Consider the following 11,678-nt stretch of genomic DNA (forward strand, 5'->3'; position numbering starts at 1 on the left):
TGAGATATGGCCTTTTAAGTGATATTTATGTACTTTTTGGAAGCCGGATCTCACTTAAATGTATGTAAACTATGTCTGGATCCACCATCCGACCCATCGTTGGATAGGTTATCAAAAGACCTTTCCAACGAGTCCAAAACATTGAAGATCTGGCAACCCTGTCTCGAGATATGGCCATTTAAGTGATATTTATGTACTTTTTGGAAGCCGGATCTCACTTAAATGCATGTAAACTATGTCCGGATCCACTATCCGACCTATCTTTGGATAGGTTATCAAAAGACCTTTCCAACAAGTCCAAAACATTGAAGATCTGGCAACCCTGTCTCGAGATATGGCCATTTAAGTGATATTTATGTACTTTTTTGAAGCCGGATCTCACTTAAATGTATGTAAACTATGTCCGGATCCATCATCCGACCCATTGTTGGTTAGGTAGTTGAAAGACCTTTCCAACGAGTCCAAAACATTGAAGATCTGGCAATCCTGTCTCGAGATATGGTCACTTAAGTGATATTTATGTACTTTTTTTTCCGGATCAAAAAAATAGATGAAATTTGTGTACAACCCCATCAAATCAGCCATTGTTGTTAATGAGTGAGGAAGGCTCCAACCACATAGGTGGATTAAGTTAGTTTTTATATGGACAGCTGCGAAATTTGTATGGAAAATTATATGGACAAACTAATGATGCAAAATGGCTTCTTTGGGCATACCGAAGGCACCAAAAAAGTTTCAGTCGGATTAAAAATTACAAAAAAATCGAATGACCGAAATCCTAGAGAACTGCTCTTATGCATAGTTTTAAATTTTCAAAAAATGGGTTTGAAATGGCTAGATAAAAATCAACTGAATATACAGCAGTTTCATTTGAAAAATATAGAAAAAAACGTACATTGATTTGGCTCAAAAATTTAGTGGGGGTTCTTTAGCCGAAATAATTAGACCCATATTTTTTTTATTTTTTGTTGGCCTTTAGGGGTGACGTACACCGTGTTAAGGTGGTCCAAGAAAATGGCAATTTTCGTCAATGTTCACAAAATCCACTTTTTATAAAACAATCATAACATAACATAACATAACATAACATAACATAACATAACATAACATAACATAACATAACGATTTTAGCTGTCTGGTAGCAAATGAAAAGTGATAAGTTTGGCAAGGAAAGGAAAAATCTAGCCAATTATTTGAAAAAGTCATATGAAAACTTAATATGCCGTTTTGACGGTGTCTGGATCAAAGAGCCTATGCCTGAAAATATGTTTAACGGATTTTCATAATTAAAATATGCAACTTTTCGCTTCGCTTCGCTAGGAGACGGTGATTTTAGCGGATTGCAGACTGGATTTTCGCCATGTGATGTGATGATTGTCTAAGCCCAAGTTGCCTAGGAATCGATAATTGAGAATAGAACCAATTCCACCTGAACCAGATTCTCACCACAATGGCAGCCGTCCATTGCCGGCCGCTCCCATCTCCACCGCGCACCAGGGACAAGGAAAGGAATGGAAGACGGGAAGTGTTGATGCTCCACTTTTTTAAGAGTAGGGAAAATCTCCACGGTATCCTCAAGTGAGTTTCGCTTGGAGTTGGACGGTTTTTGGGAAGGTGAATGGTCTGAGGAGCCACCCTAGGCGAGTGGTAACGACCTTTGGCATTGTTGTTCGAATTCTTCGTGTGTTCTCATTTCTAATGTGAATGCTTTCAATTCTTCTCATTTCTTATTGGATGAATTCTATTTGTCGCCCAAGCTTTTTTTTATAGCGAGGTATTTTTTAGATTCAATTTCAACTGCGCTTGCAATCTTGCATGCAATCTTGTTTGAGTTCTAATGTTCAACTTGCATTCAATTTGACTCTTTGTCCGATTCTTGGATTCAACTATACCAGTCTAATTCCACCTCAAGCTACCAATGCTCCACGGTTAAGTGGAAAGCATTTTGCTTGCCAATCCTAAGGACAGGGGATCGACCCCGCCGTGAGCTTGAAATTTTTTCATTAATTCCAAATTCAATGAGTCCAGAACTTTCTCGTTGGGAGCAGATGGGTATCGAACCCAGAACCATTCGCTTATAAAGCGAACATCGTAACCATTCAGCCACGACCGCTCCCATAATTAAAATATGCAACTTTTGGTACCTAAACATTTATAAATCATCGGTGTAATTTTAAAGTTATCGCAGGTTTAGTGGAAAAATTTGATTTTTTGCGCACGACGCGTTTTATTTTTAAAACATCATAACTCGGAATCCTGTTAATCAATCTCGCCAACGTAAATTTTCTGAGAAATCCGTCAAAAATATTTTTAGACATAGGCTGTATGGCCTAGAAACCGTCAAAACGGTATATTAAGTTTTCATATGATTTTGATTTTTTGATTTTGATTTGATGACTTTTTTAAATGTTTGGCTAGATTTTTCGGTCCTCAAACTATATTTTCTTGAAATCCAAACTTATCACGTTTCATTTGAGTCCAGTGAAGTTATGATTGGTTGAAAAAAGTGTTTTTTTTTTGTGAAAATTGACGAAATTTGCAATTTTTCGGAGTAGGTCACTCTAATAGCCAAAAAAATACGGGTCTAATTATTTCGACCACAGAACCCCCACTCAATGTTTGAGCCAAATCGAAGCACTTTTTTTTCTTTAACTTTCATATATGGAACTGCTGCACTGCCTGACAAAACGGCACTGCACTGAAAAAACGGCAAAAACGAGATATTAGCATCAGGTGGTAGAGGATGTGCCAACGCAACTTCTGGAACTTGAATTTCACTGAAATAGTGTTTAGACTTGGCTGCCGATGCGAAAAACCTGACGGCTTATATGCCACTCTTTTGGGAAATTGCCTTGACGGAGATTTTGTGACAAACACCAAAACTCGTTTTTCTCGGAATACTTGATTTAGCATAATGGCCAAATTTTCAATTATGGGCAGTGATGTATATTTTTTTTGCAAAGAGCAGAGAAATGAAAGCAGAGATAGCACAACGGCAACGAATTGAGAAGTGACACAAAGAAAAGCGAAAGTGCTTCAAGCTTCCTGTACCGAGGGATGCAGGCAAGGAAAAACAGCTTTGATCAGCATCCTGTGCTCCAAAGTAACAATGAGGGTAGTTTTATTGTGACTGTTTTTTTATGGTTCTTCTTGAAAATCTCCTGCAGGTTGAAGTAATGCTTGATTTTTACATTTTTGCGATCCATTTTTTACTACAATTTTGTGCTTCTCGTAGGGGTGTGTGTATTTTAACAAGCATAAGAGAAGAGTGTGTACGGGGGTGTTGTTCAAAAGCTTTCTATTGTGTGTTTTTTTTACTCTCTTTTTCTATTGTGTCCTAGGTGACACAGCCATTTTCCTCTGTCGAGGTGTGTGTGTTTGTGTGCAGCACTAAAGCTCTAGAGTCAGCAGACTCGTGTTTTTTGATCTTATTTTCACACACGACATAAAGGACAAAATGCAAAAAGAAGGACAAAATTCTCCCCGATTACATACATTACACCTCGTGCCGACGCAAACTTTCGCGTGGGACCGCTCGGCCGAGTTGTGGGTGTTGTGGTGGGTGGCCGGTGCGGAGTTGGAGTTGGCAGACGGTTCCCGGCTGCCGTGGCCGGCGGTTCTCCTGTTGACCGAGCTGTTGCTGGTGCTGCGCCGCCGGATGCTGACCCCGTCCTCCGGGTGGTGCCCCCCGTTCCGGATGTCACTCTTGGTGGGACTCTCGCCGACGCTGACCCCGCGCGTTATGATTTCGTCAGCGTCGTTCATGCTGTCACACTTGAAGCACGTCGTGCTGCTCATTTATACTGCTGCCTTTTTTTGTATTTCCTCTGAGAAATTTCACTACTTTTTTTTTCCTTTCCCCTCCTTCTCACTCACGATTGGCCCACCAACCTTCCCCTCCACTGCTAATTTGGCCTGGAAACGAGAAGCAGCAAAAAGCCTCGTAAAATATTGACCGAAAGAAAGTAAGGCAAAATTACGGAATTGGAGCAACCTGGCGAAATCGATTGGAAGTGATGACGATGGTAACGAGCTGAATAAGAAAAAGAAGAAGAAGTTGGAGCAAAAAGGTCCCCCTCGACGGATGTCCCTGATGGTTCCCGGTCCTGGTGGTGGAGAGCACAGGAATAATAAAGGTTGCGTCCCATAAAGCACTACTTGTAGTTTATGAGCATTGACTTTCTGGGCGATTTGCTTGAAGGATCACACAAATATTTGAACAAAATCGATCACAAATATTTGTAGAATCTACATTGATCGAATATCTGTTATTAAAACACTGAAATGTTCAAACTTTTTAATTTATTTGAAAGAAAAAAATCTTAGACTTATATGAAAGTTTTAATTACCACTTTATAAAATGATTGGTGATATATAGTATTATATTTATCTCAAAAATAAATTGTTAAGGCTGTTTATTTCAAATTTGGTACCGCACAAATTTCTAACCTATTTGATTTGCAACTATTTTGTAAAAAAATAAAAATCAAACTTTTTGAACAGCGATAATTGTTATGTAAAGTCATTATAGTCCAAACACTGAAGAATAGTTGTTTGAATTCCTCAATCGAAAACGGCTAACTTTTCAAGATCAACGAAGCAATCAAATCTCAACTTTTTGCAAGTTTATCGATTTCCAGCAATTCTTTATATTTTGCAAGCAAAACAAACATGGGCTATATTTCTAAACTTTCCCCAAAAAAACTCCTACCAGCTTCAAGTTTTGTTGGAGCTGTCCCACTGCATACAAGCTTTACTACAGCGTTACAGCGTGACCCTGACAAAAACTACCCCTCGTAAATATTCCTGGCAAAAATTGTCTAGGACAAGCAGCTTTCCAGAACCAGACAAGATGCCTGCCGTCCCAAAAAAAAAAAAAAAATACTATCACACATACAAAAAGTTATATTTATTTTACGACACGCTTTCTGTGCCTTTGTCGGTAGCAAATTATACGCTCTTTCGAGAGAGCGAGAGATATGTCCCAGAAGTAACTTTATTGCTGACCTCCAGAGCAGCGAGGGAGCTAGCTTCCGCCATCGTTGGCGGTTGTCATCAGTGCCACCAAATGGCTAGAAATGGCTGTTTTACATCACAGTTATTAGGGCTCCCGGTTTGATGCTCCTAGGTCAAGTTTTTTTATTTTACGTGATGAGGTCGTATGTAGCCGTCAAAGCGAAACTACATTTTCAACCAATTTTTGACTAAAGCAAAAAAAAAACCTTTAACGGTACACATCAACCATAGTTTTTGCACCCAGATTTCTGTTACAGACATTTTAGTATCTTCAATTCTACGGGAACTATCGATTTAATTTTTTATTCATCCCCTAAATTACTGTCTTCGTAGTTATTTACAACAAAGTTTGACTATTTTTACAATCAAATTCTTTCAGGATTGAGTCCGTCAGTTTGACAATATTGGAATAAGAAGACAACAACTTCCTGGGTTGCTGTGCACCCTTAAAAGAAGATATTTTAAGAAAACTGTTAAGTAGTTTGATTTTTCTATGACACCTTATGATCACCGTGCTACCTAGTCGCACATCGCTTTTTGACGTTTCGAGAAACAAAACAAAACAAAAAAATAGAGCACGCAATATTTTTATATTTGGTAGACCTTTCTGTGCATTGTACTGAAGTAAGGTAGAATTTGGTTGGTTACAGAGGTCCGTCATGTACGAGTGACAAACGCGTTCTGACACTTGCAGCATTCTTCAAGATAGTAGATTGAAACTTCTTTCATATGAAAAGTTACAAAAATGTACGGAGTTTTTTTTTTTAGTTTTTATCGAATATCTCAGGATAAAAATCGTTTTTTTTAATTGTCACTCATGGTCACTATTTAAAAAAAAAACGAAAAACTGCAAATATTTCGCTAAAATCAAACTTTCCGTGGCAATATCTTGAAAACAGAGCTCTTTATCAAAAAATCTGAAAAGTATTTTTCAATTAAAAATTCAATTTTAGATACAAAAAAATAACAAATTTGTCATTTTTGCATAAAATTTCGATTTTTTAATATAAAAATCAATATTTTTTCAAAAATTCATAACTCGGCGGCAGATTTTTTGAACATGTTTCTCTATGGCTCAAAAGTTGCGCGTTTTTGTCTCCTAAAACATATCAAAAAATCTCGAAAAGCAAAAAATACGTAAAATTGAGTTTTAGCGAAAAAAAAGTTGATAAAATGTCTGCAAATTTTTATTCCGTGTACCTTTTTTTTCTCAATAGTCCTCCTCAATCTTTGAAAAAAATATTTAATTTTCTATTTATTCATTCAATGTTAACGATTTTGCAATGTTTTAAAATAATGTGAAATTATCAATAACAAATGCATGTCCTTGTGCTCTCTTGTACCAATCTTGCTAGGATTCCTCGAAAAGGTACAATCTGGCATCGACATGGAAAAAAACAACCATAAATATAATTTTGCCTGAAATTACGAATAAATAAGATTTTTTTTTGGGTAAATGTGTTGTTTCCACTGCAAAATTTCTCAATAATTTTCCAATGTATATGTTTTAAAATATTTTTTTCGTTTATTTTAAGCAGATTTTTTTGTATTTCGCATGCCGCGAAATAAAAAAAATGCTGTGAAAATTCATTAGCCCTTTATTTTATATTCGAGTTTTATATCATCTACTGTTTTTGTTTCAAGAGCATTTGTTATTTCCTGAAGTTAAAATTTCTTGTAAATTCTTTTAATATCAATATTTAAAACAGAACAATGGCAAAAAATATCTCAAAATCCTTGAACTAGATTGCAGTTCTGTCATAGCAGTAACAGCTGAAACATTCTTAGTAGTTATCAAACATTTAATCAAATCTTTTTAGAGCAAAATTTGAGGAAACCGTCATGTATTTTGCCAAATTGTGGCCTAAAAACAAAAAATGAAGTATAATTTGATTGAAATCTGAAAAATAAGCGTATAAAAATCTTTTCTTAAATATTAAATATATGCACCTGAAAATTTTAAGATGAAAAATTTAAAAATTTTCCTTAGATTTTTTTTGGAGATATGTTTATGCTTCCCGTTAAAACAAATGATCATAAATATTGATGGGTAATTCTCTACCAACTCACACGAAATCGGGAAAAGTTGCCCCGACCCCTCTTCGATTTGCGTGAAACTTTGTCCTAAGGGGTAACTTTTGTTCCTGATCACCAATCCGAGGTCCGTTTTTTGATATCTCGTGACGGAGGGGCGGTACGACCCTTTCCATTTTTGAACATGCGAAAAAAGAGGTGTTTTTCAATAATTTGCAGCCTGAAACGGTGATGAGATAGAAATTTGGTGTCAAAGGAACTTTTATGTAAAATTAGACGCCCGATTTGATGGCGTACTCAGAATTCGAAAAAAACGTTCATCGAAAAACACTAAAAAGCTCCCATTTTCCGTTACTCGACTGTAAAATTTTTTGGAACATAAAAATTTAATGGGAATTTCGAATCTACATTGACCCAGAAGGGTCATTTAGAACAAAAATTTTCATTTTAAAATTTCGTGTTTTTTCTAACTTTGCAGGGTTATTTTTTAGAGTGTAACAATGTTCCACAAAGTTGTAGAACAGACAATTACAAAAATTTTGATGTATAGACATAAGAGGTTTGCTTATAAACATCACGAGTTGTCGCGATTTTACGAAAAAAAAGTTTTGAAAAAGTTACTCTTTGCGTTTCTCTTTGTTTCGTCGTCCGTGTCTGTCGCGGGTGACCATGAACGGCCATGATCAACGACGTCCAACTTTTTCAAAACTTTTTTTTCGTAAAATCACGATAACTCGTGATGTTTGTAAGCAAACCCCTTATGTCTACATATCAAAATTTTTGTAATTGTCTGCTCTACAACTTTGTTGAACATTATCACACTCTAAAAAATAACCCTGCAAAGTTAGAAAAAACACGAAATTTTAAAATGAAAAATTTTGTTCTAAATGAAAAAATGACCCTTCTGGGTCAACGTAGATTCGAAAAGAACATTAAATTTCCCATAAAATGAATTTTCCAAAAAAATTACAGTCGAGTAACGGAAAATGGGAGAATTTTTAAATTTTTTTTAGTGTTTTTTTCGATGAAAAATAAGTTTTTTCGGAATTCTGAGTAAGCCATCAAATCGGGCGTCTAATTTTACGTAAAAGTCCCTTTGACACCAAGTTTCTATCTCATCACCGTTTCAGGCTGCAAATTATGGAAAAACACCTCTTTTTTCGCATGTTCAAAAATGGAAGGGGTCGTATCGCCCCTCCGTCACGAGATATCAAAAAACGAACCTCGGATTCGTGATCAGAGACAAAAGTTACCCCATATGACAAAGTTTCACTCAAATCGAAGAGGGGTCGGGGCAACTGCTGTGTGAGTTGGCGGAGAATTACCCAAAAATGAAGTATAATTTGATTGAAATCAGAAAATAAGCGTTTAAAAATCTTTTCTTTAATATTAAATATATGCACCTGAAAATTTTAAGATGAAAAATTCAAAATTTTTGCTTAGATTTTTTTTGGGAATATGTTTATGCTTCCCGTTAAAATAAATGATCATAAATATTGATACTATCATTATTTTCGAAATCAGATTATGTTTGATATAATTAAATTGACATCTGCCACTACCTTTTTTAGGGTGTAGGTTTTCAATTCTTACATGCTATCGAAGCTGATTTCCTGAATTTGAATTAATATTTTGTTAAGATTTTATGTGGTTTATATTTATGTAAAAGCCAATGTAAATTTTATTTTAAATTCTTGTCCCCTCTCTTTCAAATTTTCAAAAAACAAAATGTTGCTTAATCCACCTTTAGGAAGTTGGTGCCTTCCTCTCATTTATAGAGTGATTCCAACCCCCCGAAAGTGTACACATGGTTTAGGGATCGCCCCTAACGTGATCGCAGCACCTAAGAGGTCCTAATACAAAAAAATAGGATGATGAGTAAACAATTTAAAATAAAAAATGCATTTTTTTATAAATCATCATTGCCATTTTGGTAGCCATCTTCGATTTAAAAATTCTAAATCACTTTAGAATAGTTTAGAGGTCGTGTTGAAGCTCAACAATAAAAAATAAGACAGCGAAAAACATCTTTTTTCGTGATTCGATTATCCAAAGATTCGATTATACGAAATGAGATTTTGCCAAGGCCTTCGGATAATCGAGTCTGGCCTTTTTTTTTGGCATAGCTGTAATGATGCATAAAGCATTGTGAGATATTTTCGGCTAAAATTGTTGAAAATCAGGCTTTATTTTTAAATTGTTGTGTTTTCATATGTATTTTTTGCCTCCCCCACGACATCAACTAGAGTCGAGGGACCAATACTTGAAATAAAATTAGTACCAGCCTTTTTGTGACCACGAAAAAAATCAATACATTTTTCAGCCTTTATGTTTTGTTTAATTTGTTATCCAATGTTTCATTGAAACGGTTTTTAATTTATTTCGCCATTTTTTTGAACTGATCAGGCACTAAGTATTCATATTTTTAAACATAAACTGTCAATAAGCCTTTTCAAAATCACCTTTTCTTTGAACTGTTTACAGCAAAAAGTTTTTTTTTATAATTCTTTAAAAAAAAGTTGCTTTGAAATTTTATAATTCAAAAATTCTGGGCCGACAGTCACAGTGTTCTTTGCTAATTACTGATAAAAGTTGTGCTAACTGAGTTGTCGGCTTCAAATTGGCCATTTCTGTTTATTTTATTGTTTTTGTATGGCCGAAGAAAATATTTTTCAATGTTTATGGCCCTTGGGTTTGGCGAGAGACGAAAGGCAATGAATTTCCGTTGAAATTTTTATGCTTTTTGAAAAAATTGGTTTAGCCCCCAGATTTTTCGGGCCGATTTTTAAAGGAGGGGGTGATAAACTTTAACAAGCTTGTTGAAAGATTTTGATTTGGCCGTCACAGCCAAAATCAACGATTTGGTTTAGATGCAATATTTTTGCTATTCTAGCTTTAATTAAATGTTGTCAGCACGAACCGCAAAAAAAAAATACAAAAAGAAAATCTAGAGTCACAATAAAATAGCACCCTTAAACCACAAATAAATAAAAGCCTTGATAAAAGCCACGTTTTCGACGTCCACCACCATGAACCTTCAACTTCTTCTCCCCCACTTTTTCCTCCGTCCATCGTATCACTCCCCAAAAATAAAGCTCCAATTCCGATTCAGCGCCAAAATCCAGCACTCTAACATTCACTAATCGAAATCCAACAATCCATAATCCACAGTAATGGACTGCTTCGCGATTTTCCCACCACACCACCACACACATTTTCCCACACCTCCCCCACAACCGCAACAACAACAACAACAACAACTTGGGACGAAGGAATCACACAAGCGAGAGAGCAATTCAGCTGTTGTGGCTCCTGCCAGCCTGGTCCCGTTTTCCCACCGTTGGTACCAATACCACTGACTACGGGCAAGTAGCAGCGATTTTCCTTTTCCCCGTTTTGAGGTAGACACAACACACCGAATTTGGGACCCTCTTTTCCAAAGGAAAAGGAGATTTTCCCACCCACTAGCACAAAGATTTGAAAGGGATTTTCCAACGATGAGAAAGGACGAAATTTCGCGTGGTTTTTTCCGCGATTTTCCTCACAAAAGGCAGGTGCATTAAATCAAATTTTCGCTTCAAGATTTGCTCGCATTCGGGGAAAATTCACCTCTTGTTTACACGGATTTTCCCACGCACACCAACACACACGCACACGTGGGTGCTTTTCCATTCACCAAACCCGAAAATTTATCCTTTCCTCTTCTTTCTTCTTGGAAGAAGACACCAACACCACCAACACACGCGCGCAAGAAGATTTTCCTTGCCCTTGCCCGCCGCAACAACTCGCGGAAAATCCCGGGTAATTAAGCTCACACTTGTTTCCGGAGCTTCCGCGAGGTTCTCTCTCTGCTCTCTCTGTTACTCCTTTTTAGTGGAGGGAAGGGGAACGCTCTTCCCTTCTCTTTCCCGCACACGAAACTTCTGGTCTTGACACACCAGCTGGTGTAGACACCAGCACCAGACTTGACAGGACTTTACGGTTCACGGAATTCCCTGATCTCAACCTTCTACTCACTGGTTCCAATTCGGAATCACCGGACACACCTTCCCGAAGGTCGCACCGACCGCGCGATTCCCCGGATCAAATCCGTACCGTAACTACTTCGAAACCGTCCCGGAATCACCCCCTCGAAAAGCTCAAATCTGGAACTCGGCGTTCCCCGAGGCCACCCTCTGACGTGTTGGCCCTTTGGCCCCACTCCCGGAAGTGTACAGCCACCCCCGCGACCGATCCCGAAGACCAGACTGAAGTTCTGGCTTTTAGGTTTGGCCTGGTAGAGTTCAGGGCGAGCGACGCGAACGGAAGACGAAATGCAACTGAGCTCGTTGAGAAGTCGAGGAGCTTGCGAAGGAGCTCCAGCTTGGTGTTCAACACGGGACTGGAAGGACCAATACAGTGGCGAGCCACCCACGTTTTGGGGATGTGTGAGTGTGGGTGGCAGGCGAGGCTTTGGCTGGCTGTTTGTTGGTATTGAATGTCAAAGCCGTGGAAGGTGAGTTCCGTGAGCGGTTGAGGGTGGAACTTGGGGGTGGTTCGAGGCTGACGGTGTGTTGGTTTTGTTGTGGAGCGCAACATGTGGAATATGACAGGTGACGGAGGGTTAAAGTGAGGATTTTTTATAAAAG

General features: G+C 37.6%; 1 protein-coding gene across 4 annotated transcripts in view; it reads right to left on the minus strand.

Annotated features, from left to right (window-relative positions):
* The window catches only part of LOC6039660 (alpha-catulin), a 289,120-nt gene extending 277,766 nt beyond the window's left edge, over window positions 1-11,354 (minus strand). For 2 of the 4 annotated variants that reach the window (XM_038254983.1, XM_038254981.1), the window contains exons 1-2: window positions 11,068-11,354; window positions 3,496-3,915 (exon numbers count right to left, since the gene is read on the minus strand). In XM_038254983.1, coding sequence (XP_038110911.1) covers window positions 3,496-3,798 — 303 coding nt within the window. In that variant the 5' untranslated portion in view covers window positions 3,799-3,915; window positions 11,068-11,354. Of the gene's footprint in view, window positions 1-3,495; window positions 3,916-10,659 lie in introns of all 4 variants that reach the window. The other 2 variants (XM_038254982.1, XM_038254984.1) reach the window with 2 other exon arrangements.
* Window positions 11,355-11,678: the final 324 nt, after the last annotated feature.

This window comes from Culex quinquefasciatus, chromosome 2 (assembly GCF_015732765.1).
Source record: "Culex quinquefasciatus strain JHB chromosome 2, VPISU_Cqui_1.0_pri_paternal, whole genome shotgun sequence".
Lineage (NCBI taxonomy): Eukaryota > Metazoa > Arthropoda > Insecta > Diptera > Culicidae > Culex > Culex quinquefasciatus.